The 18,034-nt window shown below is 44.0% G+C and overlaps 1 protein-coding gene across 14 annotated transcripts in view; it reads right to left on the reverse strand.

Moving 5' to 3' along the window:
• The window catches only part of LOC137225380 (uncharacterized), a 132,457-nt gene that overhangs the window by 85,702 nt on the left and 28,721 nt on the right, over nt 1–18,034 (reverse strand). Inside the window, exon 4 of one of the 14 annotated variants that reach the window (XM_067739335.1) lies at nt 1,934–5,614. The exons of the other annotated variants lie outside the window; for them this stretch is intronic. Coding sequence (XP_067595436.1) covers nt 5,605–5,614 — 10 coding nt within the window. The 3' untranslated portion in view covers nt 1,934–5,604. Of the gene's footprint in view, nt 1–1,933; nt 5,615–18,034 lie in introns of those variants that run through there. 14 annotated transcript variants of the gene reach the window in all.

Genomic DNA, 18,034 nt, shown 5'->3' on the forward strand with positions numbered 1-18,034 from the left:
GGGTCTCCAGATAGGCAGAGAGGATCCTGTAACACAGTCACCCGCAACTTCCTGGCAGTGATCCTCTGAGCGGCACATTTGTTAGCACTGTGTCACAGGTGAGAATGTTGGGGCACAGAGAGGTTAAACTATTGCCCAAAGGTGCACAGCTGGTAAAGTAGCGGAGCCCAGGCCATCTGGCTCTAAAGTTGGCACTCTGATCCTCCATGCTGTATTGCCCACCTTGACGATGGCAGGGGAAGTGGAAGAGCGTGGCCCAGGCTTGGTGGCCGCTGAGTTTTGGGCAGAGGGCGTCAGGGTGAGCTGGAAGGCACAGCCCCACCTGGGAGGGTCAGAGGCATGGCCCAAATCTCAGCTCAGGCTTCTGCAGCCCTGCTCCAGCCTGTGGGATGAAACGCCAATTGGGCAACTGGGTTGGCATAGTGAGGACCCGAGTGGAGGAGAGGGAGAAGGGAAGGCTGGGAAGACAGGGCTTGGGAAGAAGGGAAAGCCAGGGGCCAGGAATGCGAGAGAACAAAGGGCTTCAGGGGGATGGTAAATCGGGGACCACAGAGGGAAGCCAGGTTCAGTGATTGGGACCAGGGGTCCAAGGTAGAGGCCCCACATGGGAGCCCGGGCGCTGGAGCAAGGCAGGGCCCACTCTGGGGCAGCTCCTGCCCCGAAGACAGGACTTGGCTGCACATCCACTTTGGAAGCATCTGGGGAGGTTTTGTTTTAATTCTTTACGTGTATGTGGTAAAATATCCATTTTATAAAATTTACCATTTTAACACAGTTTTTAAAAAAATTTATTTGGCTGCGTTGGGTCTTAGTTGTGGTGCATGGGCTTCTCTCTAGTTGTGGCACACAGGCTTTCTAGTTGCGGCACGTGGCCTCTCTAGTTGTGGCGCGTGCAGGCTCTAGAGCGCGCAGGCTTCTTAGTTGCCACACGGCATGTGGGATCATAGTTCCCCGACCAGGGATCGAACCTGCATCCCCTGCATTGGAAGGTGGATTCCTAATCACTGGCCCAACAGGGAAGTTCCTTATTTTTTTTTTATTTTAACAATTTTTTTTTTTTTTTTTGCAGTACGTGGGCCTCTCACTGCTGTGGCCTCTCCCGTTGCGCAGCACAGGCTCCAGACGCGCAGGCTCAGCGGCCATGGCTCACGGGCCCAGCCGCTCCGCGGCATGCAGGATCTTCCCAGACTGGGGCACGAACCCGTGTCCCCTGCATCGGCAGGCGGACTCTCAACCACTGTGCCACCAGGGAAGCCCTATTTTAACAATTTTTAAATGTACAATTTAATGGCATTAAGTACATTCATTTTGTTGTACAACCGTCACCACCATCCATCTCTAGAACTTTTCATCATCCTAAACTGAAACTCTATACTCATTAAATGATAACTCCCCAGTCACCTGTCCCCTCAGCCCCCAGTAATCTCTGCTTTACTTTCTGTGTCTATGAATTTGCTCATTCTAGGTACCATGTATAAGTGGCCTCAGACCGTTTTGGTCCCTTTGTGACTGGATCATTTCACTTAGCATAACGCCGTCAAGGCTCATCAGTGTTGTAGCATGTAGTGTAAATACCCACATTAAGCTTTGGATTGTTGAGGGATCAACTTTAAAAGACATCATTTTGAATAAGCACATTGCCCGCTGTGCGACACAGCTATTAGCTAAACAACCAGCTAAGGAACTAGGCCTCCCCCACCCATGCAGGTCCCCTTTGAGAAAGCCCTGGACAACCTAGGTAACTGACTGCTTTGGTGACCTGCCTCCACGTTCCCAGGTCCTGATTCCTGCTCTAATGCTTCAAATTAACCAACAAGGGACTTGCCTGGTGGCACAGTGGTTAAGAATCCGCCTGCCAATGCAGGGGACGTGGGTTCGAGCCCTGGTCCAGGGGGATCCCACATGCCGCGGAGCAACTAAGCCTGTGCACAACTACTGAGCCTGTGCCCTGGAGGCCGCGAACCGCAACTACTGAGCCCGCATGCCGCAACTACTGAAGCCCTCGTGCCTAGAGACCGTGCTCCGCAACAAAGAGAAGCCACCGCAGTGAGAAGCCCACACACCACAACAAAGAGTAGCCCCCTCACCACAACTAGAGAAAGCCCGCGAGCAGCAACGAAGACCCAGCACAGCCAAAAATAAATAAATAAATAAATTTATTTAAAAAAAAATAACCAACAATGAGTGAACCTGCAAAACCCTAGACACCCCATCCTCAGACCCCAGTAAAGGCAGAGCCCCAGGTCTGCCCTCATGCTCTCTCGTTCTCTCTCAAGCCACGAGCTTGCTGTATGGGCTTTGGTGGATGAACCCTCCAGGACCTGTGAGTGATAAATTCTGGCTTTGGTCCCAGTGAGGAAGTGTTTGTGGGGCGAGCGCCTGCGTGCATTCCTAGCCCACAGCATTACCATCAGTAGGCTGGGACCGACACAACATAGCACGTATCAAGATTTTCTTCCTTTTTAAGGTTGACGAATATTCTATTATATGGACATAGCATCTGTTTTTCTATCTATTCATCTGCTGATTCATCTGCTGATGGACTTACGGGTTGTTCCTACCTTCAGCTGTTGTGAATAACGTTGCTATGATGACTGGGGTACAGGCATCCGTTTGAGCCCTTGCTTTCAGTTCCTTTGGGTACACACGCAGGAGTGGGACTGTTCCCAGTGAACTTAAGGTTCTTGCCTCCTCACGAAAGAATTCGGAGATGAAGTGATAAGTCAGAAGTAGATTTATTTAGAGCGAAACATTCCACAGACAGAGTGTGGGTCATCTCAGAAGGCAAGATGGCCCCCAAAATATGGCACGGTTAACTTCTTTTCTTTCTTCTTTTTTAAAGACATTTATTTATTTGGCTGTGCCAGGTCTTAGTTGCATCACGCAGGATCTTCGTTGCTGTGTGTGGGATCTTTAGCTGCGGCATGCGGTATCTTTTAGTTGCGGCATGCATGCAGGATCTAGTTCCCTGACCAGGGATCGAACCCGGGCCCCTTATATTGGGAGCATGGAGTCTAAACGGCTGGACCACCAGGGAAGTCCCGGTGTGGTTAGTTTTTATGGGCTGGGTAATTTCATGGGCTAATGAGCAGAAGGATTATTCCAACTATTTGGGGGAAGGGGTGGAGATTTCTAGGAATTGGGCCACCACCTGCCTTTTGGCCTTTTATGGTTAGCCTCAGCACTGTTGTGGCGCTGGTGGGTATGTCATTTAGCTAATGTATTAAAACGAGCATATAATGAGGTTCAAGGTCCACTAGAAGTCAAGTCTTCCGCCATCTTGGACCTAGTTGGTTCTAACCCGTTTTTGTCATGTCCTATGGCTATGTCATTCTTCTAAAGGTTGTGCCCTGCCCCTTCCCCTCGTGTGTCAGAACTGCTGGATCATATGGTAATTCTGTGTAAACTGTTTTCCACAGGAGCTGCTCCATTTTGCACCTGCATCAGCAATGCGCGAGGGTTCCAGTTTCTCCACACTCTCAAGGACACTCGCTGTTCCCCGTGGGGAGGTTTTTGAGCTCTCCAGGCCACACACACTTCAAGGAGATGGTGAATTCCTTGCTTAGTTACTCTCTCTCTTTCCCCATCCTATTTTTCCCTCTCCCCTTCTCCTGAGAGCCTCCCCTCGTGAAGGCTGCATGAGTGATTGTGGTGTGTAGGCAGAATAAAGAAGCACGACCACAGCTCTTCTTAGTGACACTGGCCCCCAAGGCACAAGTCCACCCCCTACCCCTCACAAACATCCCTTCAAGGACACTGACACTGGGAGATTAACACCTTCTCAGGAAATACTGGTGTTTCTTGGTTAGTAAGTGCAGGTGACAATCCACTTTAACCAGATTTGTTGGGGGAAGGAGGGATGCTTCCTAAGACACTAATTGTAGGGGCTTGAAGCATGTGATACAATTACAAGGCTGTGTGGGTTATTCTCCATCTGCCCCTCTAGACCCATCCCCATTCTCTGCCCTTCTCAGCCCCTGTCTGTGCCCTGGGGGCTGACCCTGGTGGATGTACTATCTGAGTTTCCGTTCCCTCTGGCTTGGCCAATGAGAGGAATCAAGAAGAGATCAGAGGGAACTCCCTGGCAGTCCAGGGCTTAGGACTCGGTGCTTTCACCACCGGGGCCCAAGTTCAATCCCTGGTCAGGGAACTAAGATCCCATACGTAAGCCAGGTAGTGAGGCCAAAAAGAGAAAAAAGGAGAGAGATCAGAGAGCGGGAGGAGACAGAGGCCAGGGTATTTCTTCCCTGTACTTCCTGCCCCACCTCCCCTCCCCAGTCCCACTTCCTGCAGCAGGTCTGGCTTCTCCTCTCTGGATCCAACTCTCACAAGGCTCAGTAACACTGTTCCTTTCCCTTGTCTCTACTATTGTTATTGGTCTCTAAGGTCCCTCCACCCTTCTTTGTATCCAGTAACCCTGCAGCTACTGGGGAAACCAACGCTTTGTTAACTTCTTTCCAGAATTCCATGTATCTTCAGTTACCTGCTGGGACTCCGACTAGACAGACATCCAGAATTATGACCACGTAAGAAAGCTCTGCCCCTGTGCAAGGGCAGGAAAGAGTCACGGAATGGTGGTATCATTTCTCCGCCTTTTACTACTCATTAATATGCTGTAATATTGTTGATGCCAATAGCTTCCAGGAGAGAAAACGGATCCCTGTGGATCCGAGGGGGGGCTTGACTCTGCATGTGCCTACGCCATGCATTCATTCTTCTCTCCATCTGCCGGCACAACAGGAGATGGATTCAGAGGAAGATGGTGAGTATGGCGGGGAAATACATCAACATGAGACAAATTCCTCTGATGTTAGGACAAAGGTGGAATCAACCTTTTATTTGTTGCTGCGAGTTCCTGGCTTGGTGTGAAATACTTGTGATCTAGGAAGTATGGCCAGGCTGATTCCACCATGATATCACAGCAAGTTAAATAAATATATTTATATAAATTAGTAATATATTAAATAAATAAACAAATTTGATTTGTTTAATGCCCATCTGCTCCACATTCTGCTCAGCTGTTGTTGGTAATTTATAAATGGACAATACAGTTCTCCCTACATTTTTCCATTCTTCAAAGGATCAAATTTGTTTAATAGGGTTGATTATGGGGTTTCTCAGCAGCCCCTTCGCCCCCTCCCCGGAAGGCTCCACGCAGGACGGTCTCAGGACCTCCTCCTCCTGTCTGGCAGAAGCTCCTTCCCTGGGGCTTTCTGACTCTGCAGCCCAGAAACTTCAGCTTCTGTAAGGAAGTGTCAGCAAACATCACATGCTTTGGTTCTGCTGAGAATTCTCCTGGGGCCTTCCTCCAATTGCACTTCTGCTCCCCCTTCTAAAGGTACAGCAATTGTCCATGCAGAGTTCCAAGGACTATGTCTTGATGACCCTAAGGGAAAGGAATTGGTATTTTTCCTCCATCTTCTGGATTCCAGTTTTATATGTCAAAAAGGAATTATTGCTCTTGATGACAAAGACAATGGAATGAAGTCAATGAAGGGATTAACTGGGATTTTGTCCATTCAGTGGATTTCCTTCGAGGCATTGTGATGGTTAATTTCATGTGTCCGCTTGGCTGTGGTACCAGTTGTTTGGTCAACCACCAGGCTAGATGTTGCTGTGAAGGTATTTTTTTTAGATGTGATTAATATTTAAATAAGTAGACTTTGAGTAAAATACATTACCCTGCACAAGTGGATGACCCTCAATCGACCAGTCGAAGAGCTTAAGAGAAAAGATCGAGGTCTCCAGAACAGGAAGGAATTCTGCCTCCAACCTGATTTCAGACTCAAGGCTGCAGCATTAACTCTTTCCTGGGTCTTTAGCCTGCCCGCCTGCCCTGTGTATTTAGGACTTGCCAGCCCCCATAATCAAATGAGCCAATTTCTGGCCAAAAGTTACATGAAGAGATGCTCAACATCGCTAATTATTAGAGAAAAGCAAATCAAAACTACAATGAGGTATCACGTCACACTAGTCAGAATGGCCATCATCAAAAAGTCTACAAATAACAAATGCTGGAGAGGGTGTGGAGAAAAGGGAACCCTCCTACACTGCTGGTGGGAATGTGAATTGGTCCAGCCTCTATGGAGAACAGTACGGAGGTTTCTTAAAAAACTAAACACAGAGAGGGGGCCTTCAAGATGGCAGAGTAAGACGTGGAGATCACCTTCCTCCCCACAAATACATCAAAAATACAACTACATGTGGAACAACTCCTACAGAACACCTACTGAACGCTGGCAGAAGACCTCAGACTTCCCCAAAGGCAAGAAACTCCCCATGTACCTGGGTAGGGCAAAAGAAAAAAGAAAAAACAGAGACAAAAGAATAGGGATGGGACCTGCACCTCTGGGAAGGAGCTGAGAAGGAGGAAAAGTTTCCACACACTAGAAGCCCCTTCACTGGTGGAGACGGGGGGTGGGCGGGGGGTAGGGGGAAGCTTTGGAGCTACAGAGGAGAGCGCAGCAACAGAGGTGCAGAGGGCAAAGCGGAGAGATTCCCGCACAGAGGATCGGTGCCAACCAGCACTCACCAGCCCGAGACGCTTGTCTGCTCAACCGCTGGGAGGGGCGCATGCTGGGAGCTGAGGCTCGGGCTTCGGTCGGATTGCAGGGAGAGGACTGGGGTTGGCGGCGTGAACACAGCCTGAAGGGGGCTAGTGTGCCACAGCTAGACGGGAGGGAGTCCGGGAAAAAGTCTGGACCTGCCGAACAGGCAAGAGACCATTGTTTTGGGGTGCGTGAGGAGAGGGGATTCCTTCCCTGTGCACTCACAGAAGGCAGAGCACCACCTCAACGAGCTCCAAAGATGGGCGCGAGCCGTGGCTATCAGCGCGGACCCCAGAGACAGGCATGAAACACTAAGGCTGCTGCTGCAGCCACCAAGAAGCCTGTGTGCGAGCACGGGTCACTATCCACACCCCGCTTCCGGGGAGCCTGTGCAGCCTGCCACTGCCAGGGTCCCATGATCCAGGGACAACTTCCCCGGGAGAACACACGGCGCGCCTCAGGCTGGTGCAACATCATGCTGGCCTCTGCCGCCACAGGCTCGCCCCGCATCCGTACCCCTCTCTCCCCCCAGCCTGAGTGAGCCAGAGCCCCCTAATCAGCCGTTGCTTTAACCCCCTCCTGTCTGGGCGGGGAACAGATGCCTGAGGTTGACCTACATGCAGAGACGGGACCAAAACCACAGCTGAACCCCGGGAGCTGTGCAAACAAAGAAGAGAAAGGGAAATCTCTCCCAGCAGCCTCAGGAGCAGCAGATTAAACCTCGACAATCAACTTGATTTACCCTGCATCTCTGGAATACCTGAATAGACAACGAATCATCCCAAAATTGAGGCAGTGGACTTTGGGAGCAAGTGTGGACTTGGGGTTTGCTGTCTGTGACTGATTTGTTTCTGATTTTTTTGTTTATCTTAGTATAGTTTTTAGTGCTTGTTATCATTGGTGGATTTGTTTATTGGTTTGGTTGCTCTCTTCTTTTATTATTATTTTCTTAAATTTTAATAATTAAAATTTTTTTTAAATGCTTTGTTCTTTCTTTTTTTCTCCCTTTTCTTCTGAGCCATGTGGCTGACAGGGCTTTGGTGCTCCAGCCTGGTGTCAGGCCTGAGCCTCTGAGGTGAGAGAGCCAAGCTCAGGACATTGGACCACCAGAGACATCCCAGACCCATGTAATATCAATCAGCGAGAACTGTCCCAGAGAACTCTGTCTCAATGCTAAGACCCAGCTCCACCCAACAGTCAGCAAGCTACAGTGCTGGACGCCTCATGCTAATCAACTAGCAAGACAGGAACACAACCCCACCCATTATCAGAGAGGCTGCCTAAGATCATACTAAGTTCACAGACACCTGAAAACACACCACCGGACGCAGCCCTGCCCAACAGAAAGACAAGATCCAGCCCCACCCACCAGAACACAGGCACCAGTCCCCTCCACCAGAAACCGTACACAAGCCACTGAACCAACCTCACCCACTGGGGGCAGACACAAAAAACAACTGGAACTATGAAACTGCAGCCTGCAAAAAGAGGATCCCAAACACAGTAAGTTAAACAAAATGAGAAGACAGAGAAATATACAGCAGATGAAGTAGCAAGGTAAAAACCCACCAGAACAAACAAATGAAGAGGAAATAGGCAGTGTACCTGAAAAAGAATTCAGAGTAATGGTAGTAAAGATGATCCCAAACCTTGGAAATAGAATGGAGACAATGCAAGAAACGTTTAACAAGGACCTAGAAGAATTAAAGAGCAAACAAACAATGATGAACAACACAATAAATGAAATTAAAAATTCTCTAGAAGGAATCAATATGAGAATAACTGAGGCAGAAGAATGGATAAGTGACCTGGAAGATAAAATAGTGGAAATAACTACTGCAGAGCAGAATAAACAAAAAAGGATTAAAAAAATTGAGGACAGTCTCAGAGTCTCTGGATCATTAAAGGCACCAACATTCGAATTACAGGGGTCTCGGAAGAAGAAGAGAAAAAGAAAGGGTCTGAGAAAATATTTGAAGAGATTATAGTTGAAAACTTCCCTTACACGGGAAAGGAAATAGTCAATCAAGTCCAGGAAGCGCAGAGAGTCCCATACAGGATAAATCCAAGGAGAAACATGCCAAGACATATATTAATCAAACTATCAAAAATTAACTACAAAGAAAAATTATTAAAAGCAGCAAGGGAAAAGCAACAGATAACATACAAAAGAATCCCCATAAGGTTAACAGCTGATCTTTCAGCAGAAACTCTGCAAGCCAGAAGGGAGTGGCAGGACATATTTAAAGTGATGAAAGGGAATAACCTACAACCAAGATTACTCTACCCAGCAAGGATCTCATTCAGATTCGATGGAGAAATTAAAACCTTTACAGACAAGCAAAAGCTAAGAGAATTCAGCACCAGCAAACCAGCTTTATAACAAATGCTAAAGGAACTTCTCTAGGCAGGAAACACAAGAGAAGGAAAAGACCCACAAAAACAAACCCAAAACAATTAAGAAAATGGGAATAGGAACATACATATGGATAATTACCTTAAATGTAAATGGATTAAATGCTGCAACCAAAAGACACAGACTGGGTGAATGGATACAAAAACAAGACCCATATATATGCTGTCTACAAGAGACCCACTTCAGACCTAGGGGCACATACAGACTGAAAGTGATGGGATGGAAAAAGATATTCCATGCAAATGGAAATCAAAAGAAAGCTGGAGTAGCAATTCTCATATCAGACAAAATAGACTTTAAAATAAAGATTATTACAAGAGACAAAGAAGGACACTACATAATGATCAAGGGATCAATCCAAGAAGAAGATATAACAATTGTAAATATTTATGCACCCAACATAGGAGCACCTCAACACATAAGGCAAATGCTAACAGCCATAAAACAAGAAATTGACATTAACACAATCATAGTAGGGGATTTAACACCCCACTTTCACCAATGGACAGATCATCCAAAATGAAAATAAGTAAGGAAACACAAGCTTTAAATGACACATTAGATAAGATGGACTTGATATTCATAGGACATTCCATCAAAAACAACAGAATACACCTTCTTCTCAAGTGCTCATGGAACATTCTCTAGGATAGATCATATCTTGGGTCACAAATCAAGCCTTGGTAAATTTAAGAAAATTGAAATCGTATCAAGTAACTTTTCCGACCATAACGCTATGAGACTAGGTATCAATTACAGGAAACAAACTGTAAAAAATACAAACACATGGAGGCTAAACAATATGCTACTAAATAACCAAGAGATCACTGACGAAATCAAAAAATACCTACATACAAATGACAATGAAAACACTACGACCCAAAACCTATGGGATGCAGCAAAAGCAGTTCTAAGAGGGAAGTTTATAGCAATACAATCCTACCTCAAGAACCAAGACAAATCTCAAATAAACAACCTAACCTTACATCTGAAGCAATTAGAGAAAGAAGAACAAAAAAACCCCAAAGTTACCAGAAGGAAAGAAATCATAAAAATCAGATCAGAAATAAATGAAAAAGAAATGAAGGAAACAATAGCAAAGATCAATAAAACTAACAGCTGGTTCTTTGAGAAGATAAACAAAATTGATAAACCATTAGCCAGACTCATCAGGAAAAAAAGGGAGAAGACTCAAATCAACAGAAATAGAAATGAAGAAGGAGAAGTAACAACTGACACTTCAGAAATACAAAGGATCATGAGAGATTACTACAAGCAACTCTATGCCAATAACATGGACAACCTGGAAGAAATGGGCAAATTCTTAGAAAAGTACAACCTTCTGAGACTGAACCAGGAAGAAACAGAAAATATAAACAGACTGATCACAAGCACTGAAATTGAAAAATCAGTGATTAAAAATTTAAAATCTTTAATGATAAAAAATCTTCCGACAAACAAAAGCCCAGGACCAGATGGCTTCACAGGCAAATTCTATCAGACATTTAGAGAAGAGCTAACACCTATCCTTCTCAAAATCTTCCAAAATATAGCAGAGGGAGGAACACTCCCAAACTCATTCTACAAGGCCACCATCACCCTGATACCAAAACCAGACAAAGATGTCACAAAAAAAGAATACTACAGACCAATATCATTAATGAACATAGATGCAAAAATCATCAACAAAATACTAGGAAACAGTATCCAACAGCACATTACAAGGATCATACATCATGATCAAGTGGGGTTTATCCCAGGAATGCAAGGATTCTTCAATATACGCAAATGAATCAATGTGATAAACCATATTAACAAACTGAAGGATAAAAACCATATGATAATCTCAAGATGCAGAAAACGCTTTTGACAAAATTCAACACTCATTTATGATAAAAAACTCTCCAGAAAGTAGGCATAGAGGGAACCTACCTCAACATAATAAAGGCCATATATGACAAACCCACAGCCAACATCATTCTCAATGGTGAAAAGCTGAAACCATTTCCTCTAAGATCAGGAACAAGACAAGGTTGCCCACTCTCACCACTATTATTCAACATAGTTTTGGAAGTTTGAGCCACAAATATCAGAGAAGAAAAAGAAATAAAAGGAACCCAAATTGGAAAAGAAGAAGTAAAGCTGTCACTGTTTGCAGATGACATGATACTATACATAGAGAATCCTAAACATGCTACCAGAAAACTACTAGAGCTAATCAGTGAATTTGGTAAAGTAGCAGGATACAAAATTAATGCACAGAAATCTCTTGCATTCCTATATGCTAATGATGAAAAATCTGAAAGAGAAATTAAGGAAACACTCCCATTTACCATTGCAACAAAAAGAATAAAATATCTAGGAATAAGCCTACCTAAGGAAACAAAAGACCTGTAGGCAGAAAACTATAAGACACTGGTGAAAGAAATTAAAGATGATACAAACAGATGGAGAGATATACCATGTTCTTGGATTGGAAGGATCAACATTGTGAAAATGATTATACTACCCAAAGCAATGTACAGATTCAGTGCAATCCCTATTAAACTACCAATGGCATTTTTCACAGAACTAGACCAAAAACTTTCACAATTTGTATGGAAACACAAAAGACACCGAACAGCCAAAGCAATCTTGAGAAAGAAGAACAGAGCTGGAGGAATCAGGCTCCCTGATTTCAGACTATACCTCAAAGTTACAGTAATCAGGACAGTATGGTACTGGCACAAAAGCAGAAATATAGATCAATGGAACAGGATAGAAAGCCCAGAGATAAACCCTCGCACACATGGTCACGTTATCTTTGATAAAGAAGGCAAGAATATATAATGGAGAAAGGACAGCCTCTTCAATAAGTGGTGCTGGGTAAACTGGAGAGCTACATGTTAAAGAATGAAATTAGAATACTTCCTAACACCATACACAAAAAAAACCTCAAAATGGATTAAAGACCTAAATGTAACACTAGAAACTAAAAAACTCTTAGAAGAAAACATAGGCAGAACACCCTATGGCATAAATCACAGCAAGATCCTTTTTGACCCACCTCATACAGAAATGGAAATAAAAACAAAAATGAACAAATGGGACCTAATGAAACTTAACACTTTTTGCACAGCAAAGGAAACTATAAACAAGATGAAAAGACAACCCTCAGAATGGGAGAAGATATTTGCAAACGAAGCCATTGACAAAGGATTAATCTCCAAAATATACAAGCAGCTCATGTAGCTCAATATCAAAAAAACAAACAACTCAATCCAAAAATGGGCAGAAGATCTAAATAGACATTTCTCCAAAGAAGACATACAGATTGCCAACAAACACATGAAAGGATGCTCAACATCCCTAATCATTAGAGAAATGGAAATCAAAACTACAATGAGGTATCACCTCACACGGGTCAGAATGGCCATCATCAAAAAATCTACAGGGAAGCAGCTGCATAGCATAGGGGGATCAGCTCTGTGCTTTGTGACCACCTAGAGGGGTAGGATAGGGAGGGTGGGAGGGAGGGAGATGCAAGAGGGAAGAGATATGGGGACATATGTATATGTATAACTGATTCACTTTGTTATAAAGCAGAAACTAACACACCACTGTAAAGCAATTATACTCCAATAAAGATGATAATAAATAAATAAATTAAATAAAATGTCTTTTAGCATTAAAAAAAATCTACAAACAATAAATGCTGGAGAGGGTGTGGAGAAAAGGGAACCCTCTTGCACTGTTGGTGGGAATGTAAATTGATACAGCCACTATGGAGGACAGTATGGAGGTTCCTTAAAAAACTAAAAATAGGGCTTCCCTGGTGGCGCAGTGGTTGAGAGTCCACCTACCAATGCAGGGGACACGGGTTCGTGCCCCTGTCTGGGAAGATTCCACATGCCGCGGAGCGGCTAGGCCTGTGAGCCATGGCCGCTGGGCCTGCGCATCCAGAGCCTGTGCTCCGCAATGGGAGAGGCCACAGCAGTGAGAGGCCCGCGTACTGCAAAACAAAACAAAAACAAAACAAAAAACTAAATATAGAACTACCATATGACACAGCAATCCCACTACTGGGCATATACCCTGAGAAAACCATAATTCAAAAAGAGTCATGTACCACAATGTTCATTGCAGCTCTATTTACAATAGCCAGGACATGGAAGCAACCTAAGTGTCCATCGACAGATGAATGGATAAAGAAGATGTGGCACATATATACAATGGAATATTACTCAGCCATAAAAAAAGAAACTGAATTACTTGTAGTGAGGTGGATGGACCTAGAGTCTGTCATACAGAGTGAAGTAAGTCAGAAAGATAAAAACAAATACCGTATGCTAACACATATATATGGAATCTAAAAAAAAACCCCAAAAAAACCAGGTTCTGATGAACCTAGGGGCAGGACAGGAATAAAGATGCAGACGTAGAGAATGGACTTGAGGACACGGGGAGGGGGAAGGGTAAGCTGTGACAAAGTGAGAGAGTGGCATGGACATATATACACGACCAAATGTAAAATAGCTAGCTAGTGGGAAGCAGCCGCATAGCACAGGGAGATCAGCTTGATGCTTTGTGACCACCTAGAGGGGTGGGATAGGGAGGGTGGGAGGGAAGGATATGCAAGGAAGAGATATGGGGATATATGTATAGATAGAGCTGATTCATTTTGTTATACAGCAGAAAGTAACACAACGTTGTAAAGCAATTATACTTCAATAAAGATGTTAAAAACAAACAAACAAACTAGGGTTACCATATGATCCTACAGTCCCATTTCTGGTCATATGTCTGGAGAAAACCATAATTCAAAAAGATACATGCAGTCCGGTGTTCATTGTGGCACTATTTACAATAGCCAAGACATGGAAGCAACCTAAATATCCATTGACAGATGAATGGATAAAGAAGATGTGGTACATATACACAATGGAATATTACTCTGCCATAAAAAAGAATGAAATAATGCCATTTGGAGCAACATGGATGGACCTAGAGAGTATCATACTAAATGAAGTAAGCCAGGCAGAGAAAGACAAATCACTTATATGTGAAATCTAAAAAAAAAAAAAAAAAAAAAAAGGACTTATTTCAAAACAGAAAGAGACACACAGACACTGAAAACAAACTTATGATTACCAAAGGGGAAAGGGGGACAGAGAGAGGGATAAATTAGGAGGTTCAGATTAACATATACACATTACTATACATAAAATAGATAACCGGGACTTCCCTGGTGGTCCAGTGGTTAAGACTCTGCTCTCCCAATGCAGGGGGCCCGGGTTTGATCCCTGGTTAGGGAACTAGATCCTGCATGCTGCAACTAAAGATCCCCATGTCGCAACTACAAAGAGATCCCGCATGCCACAAGAAGATCCCATGTGCTGCAACTAAGACCCAGCACAGCCAAATAAATAAATAAATATTTAAAAAAATCGATAACCAACAAGGACCTAGTGTATAGCTGTATAGCACAGGGAACTGTACTCAGTATTTTGTAATAACCTATAAGGGAAAAGAATCTGAAAATATATATATATATGAATCAACTGTGCTATACACCTGAAACTAACACGATATTGTAAATCAACTATACTTCAATTAAAAAATAATTTAAAAAGTTAAATAAATAAATGTTTAAAAATAACCTCCCAAATAAGCCAATTTCTTAAAATCACTCTGTCTTATGTATATCACACACACACGCGCACACCCACACACACACCGCCCCCCCCCCACACACACAAATACCTACATACATATATACACATCCTATTTGTTCTATGTCTCTGGAGAACTCTGACTGATACAGCCCTTTTGCAGGATAAAAACAGCGGTCTGCTTTCTCAGGAATTTAGTTTTAAGAGCTATATAAAAGGCTGGAATTTAGTATTGCCAAGATTACTCTCATGAATCTTAAGTTCTCAATTAGGGACCATCTTTAAACAGTATGTTAATGAGGGATATATTGGCTGTCCAAAACAGTCCTTTGCCCTGACCCCAGAGATGAGCAAATTGCTGTCTCTGTGTCTTTGTTTTCAACTGAGCATCAGCTGAAGTAATTGCTTGGGTATTCAGGGCCTTATTATAGAAAAAAGAAATATATACTTAAAATAGTAGAATCACATTCACAAAGTGAGATCCTCACACCATGAGAGTTACCTAGAAACTGAGATCTTGTGAAGGAATATTTGATTCCAATCTCCAATCTTCCTCCTACTCTAGGCAATAAGCTTATTGATGGGAATAGCAGGCAAAAATCTTCATGATGTAAATTCATATTCTCTCTGTCTCTCTTTCTCTCCTTGCCCCTGTCCCCAGTGTGCATGTATAATTGATTTCATGTGAGTTATATGTAAACGTATGTTGGATGTGACTTTAAGAGTGATGGTCTGGGCTGCTGTCAGATTTACTGAACACATTTCCTGAGACTACGGTGCACTATTAAAGTGGCCTGATTTTGCATTACAAGCCCTCTTTATAACTGTCCCCAAAGGAGTCATCAATAATTTCAGTTTGGATAGAAATGTGAAAGAGACCTCTCCAATCCTGACACAAAAATGCCAGCATAGGCAGACCCATGGAAAGTCTGTCTTAAAAACTGCAGACTGGGGCTTCCCTGGTGGCGCAGTGGTTGAGAGTCCGCCTGCCGATGCAGGGGACACAGGTTCGTGCCCCGGTCCGCGAAGATCCCACGTGCCGCGGAGCGGCTGGGCCCGTGAGCCATGGCCGCTGAGCCTGCGCGTCCAGAGCCTGTGCTCTGCAACGGGAGAGGCCACAACAGTGAGAGGCCCGCATACCACACACACACACACAAAAAACAACTGCAGACTGGACTCTTACAACCATCAGTCTAAATTCAAATGCTTCCAAAGAACAAAGAAAATGAAACAGGTGACCTCCTGGTGAACAGAAGCCCCATCACTTCTTACACTACTGAAAAATCACAAATGGAATCTACTTTTAGCATATAAACAACGTTTATAGAGATGAAAAAGTAATTATGCTTATACTAAAAAATAATATCCTTATGTTTATTTATTTTCATAACACTGGCAAAAGAGTTTGGCCATGATTCCTTAGTAGCCATCTAGTTTTTATGGTACGTACATCTCACATGAGACATAAAATACACAGACGATACATGTATTCACTGGGAAGACACAGCTTCATTCTTATCTTCTCTCATTTGAGTCTAAAGAAAATTTCAAGTGTAGTTCTGTGCATACCAAAAGAGACTGGAAAATTCTGATAAATATCCTGTTAGTTTTCTTCTCAAACCTCTTTGTATGAAGCTAAGTTTTCTTTTTTTTCTTTTAGTAGTTCTGGAGTTATCATCAGAGGTCTAATTTAACTCTGCTAACGTTTTTATATTAATATGAAACTGTGGTAGCCAGCTTCTAGGATGGACCCTATGATCCTTGCCTCCTGCCGTCCACACCCTTGTGTAGTCCCCTCCTACCCTGGGCCAACCTATGTGATCAATAGAATACTGTGAACACGGCGGTACGTGGCTTCCAAGGCTAGATCATAAAATATATTGCTGCTCTGCTTTGCTCTCTTGGATCACTGGCTCTGAGGGAAGCCAGCCGCCATGTTGTGAGGACACTCGAGCAGCCCTGTGTAGAGGCTCATGTGCAGAGGAGCTGAGGCTGTTCCACCTTGCAGCCGAGTGAGGGAGCCGCCATGGAAGCACACCCTGTAGCTCCGGTCGAGGCCCAGCCTAAGAGGGACCTTAAGCCAGAAATGCCTCACAAGCCACTCTTGAAATCTTGGGCCACAGAAATCATGAGAGATAATAAACAACCATTGCTGTTTTAAGCCATTACATATGAGGTGGCTTGTTAGCACTGGGAATGAAAAAATGTTGCCTGCCAACAAAGGAGGCCGCAGCTGTCAAGCCACTACAGCAGCCCCTACTGTGAGCCCTGAGAGAATTCAGGAAGGAGACAAACGTGCTGCCCACCGCCGAGCCCTCAGCCACTGTAGCTCCCCCCAGTGGCGCACTCTGAGGGGACTCAGGAGGGGAAAGCACAGGATACCGGTCCTAGATAGCTGAGGTGCATATCTAAGGAATGATTTCAATGAGCACAGACTCTTGCATCTTCCCATACATAGAAAAGTGCTCAGTGCTTTAACTTGAGATATCTGGTTTTCTTTAATTAACAGTAATCCTTTGATGTTCAAACTGACTGGTCTTTGTTGCAAAAACCCCTGTATATCCTGGTTCCTCCCTCACCTCTTCGGACCAGTCCCTCAGAGCTATCCGAGAAGCTGCCTCCCAGGCTTGAAGTCCTGAGAAAGACTGCCAAATAAAACATAATTCTCAACTTTGAGCTTGTGCTTTTTTTTTTTTTTCAATCGACAGCAGCGATACATAAGTAATAGAGACTTTTATTTTTTCATTTCATTTCATTTCGTTTCATTTCATTTTAATTTATTGCCCCGCCAGGCGGCATGTGGAATCTTAGTTCCCCAACCAGGGATCTAACCCGTGCCCCATGCGTTGGGAGAACAGAGTCTTAACCACTGGACCACCAGGGAAGTCCCCAAGGTTTTATTTAAAAAATCAGTTATATGGTGGCAAAACGAAACTAATCATGCATGATATCCATTTCTGTGGTTTATAATTGCTGTACTTCTTGCACTTTTATTCTTTGCTTGTCTCAGTGCCTGGATACATTTCCGGATATTGAAAACTAAGTACAATTACAAAAATATGTTTCAGTCCAAGATCCGAATCTGGAAATTATAAACATCTGTAGTCTTAGTAGACGATTGGTTTATTAGGAAAGGATGTAACTCAGGAACAGCCAGAGTGTAAGGGGTGGAGGGGCAGAAAGCTGGCGGTGGGAAGCTGCGGGTGGGACACGTGGGTTCCTGTGGACTTACTGCTGAGTGAGGTAGGAAGCCACTAAGGCTGCAGGGCAGAAAAGAGATGCTGTAAATTTAAAAACTGAAAATTAAGTGTCAGTGAGGATGTGGGGACTCAGAGACTCCTGGGCACAGCGGCGGGTGTGTAACCAAGTTCACTCAGTCTGGAGGCGAGTGCCTCAGAACACTGAGGAGTTAAGTGTGC

Source organism: Pseudorca crassidens, chromosome 5 (genome assembly GCF_039906515.1).
Source record: "Pseudorca crassidens isolate mPseCra1 chromosome 5, mPseCra1.hap1, whole genome shotgun sequence".
In the NCBI taxonomy this organism is placed as follows: domain Eukaryota; kingdom Metazoa; phylum Chordata; class Mammalia; order Artiodactyla; family Delphinidae; genus Pseudorca; species Pseudorca crassidens.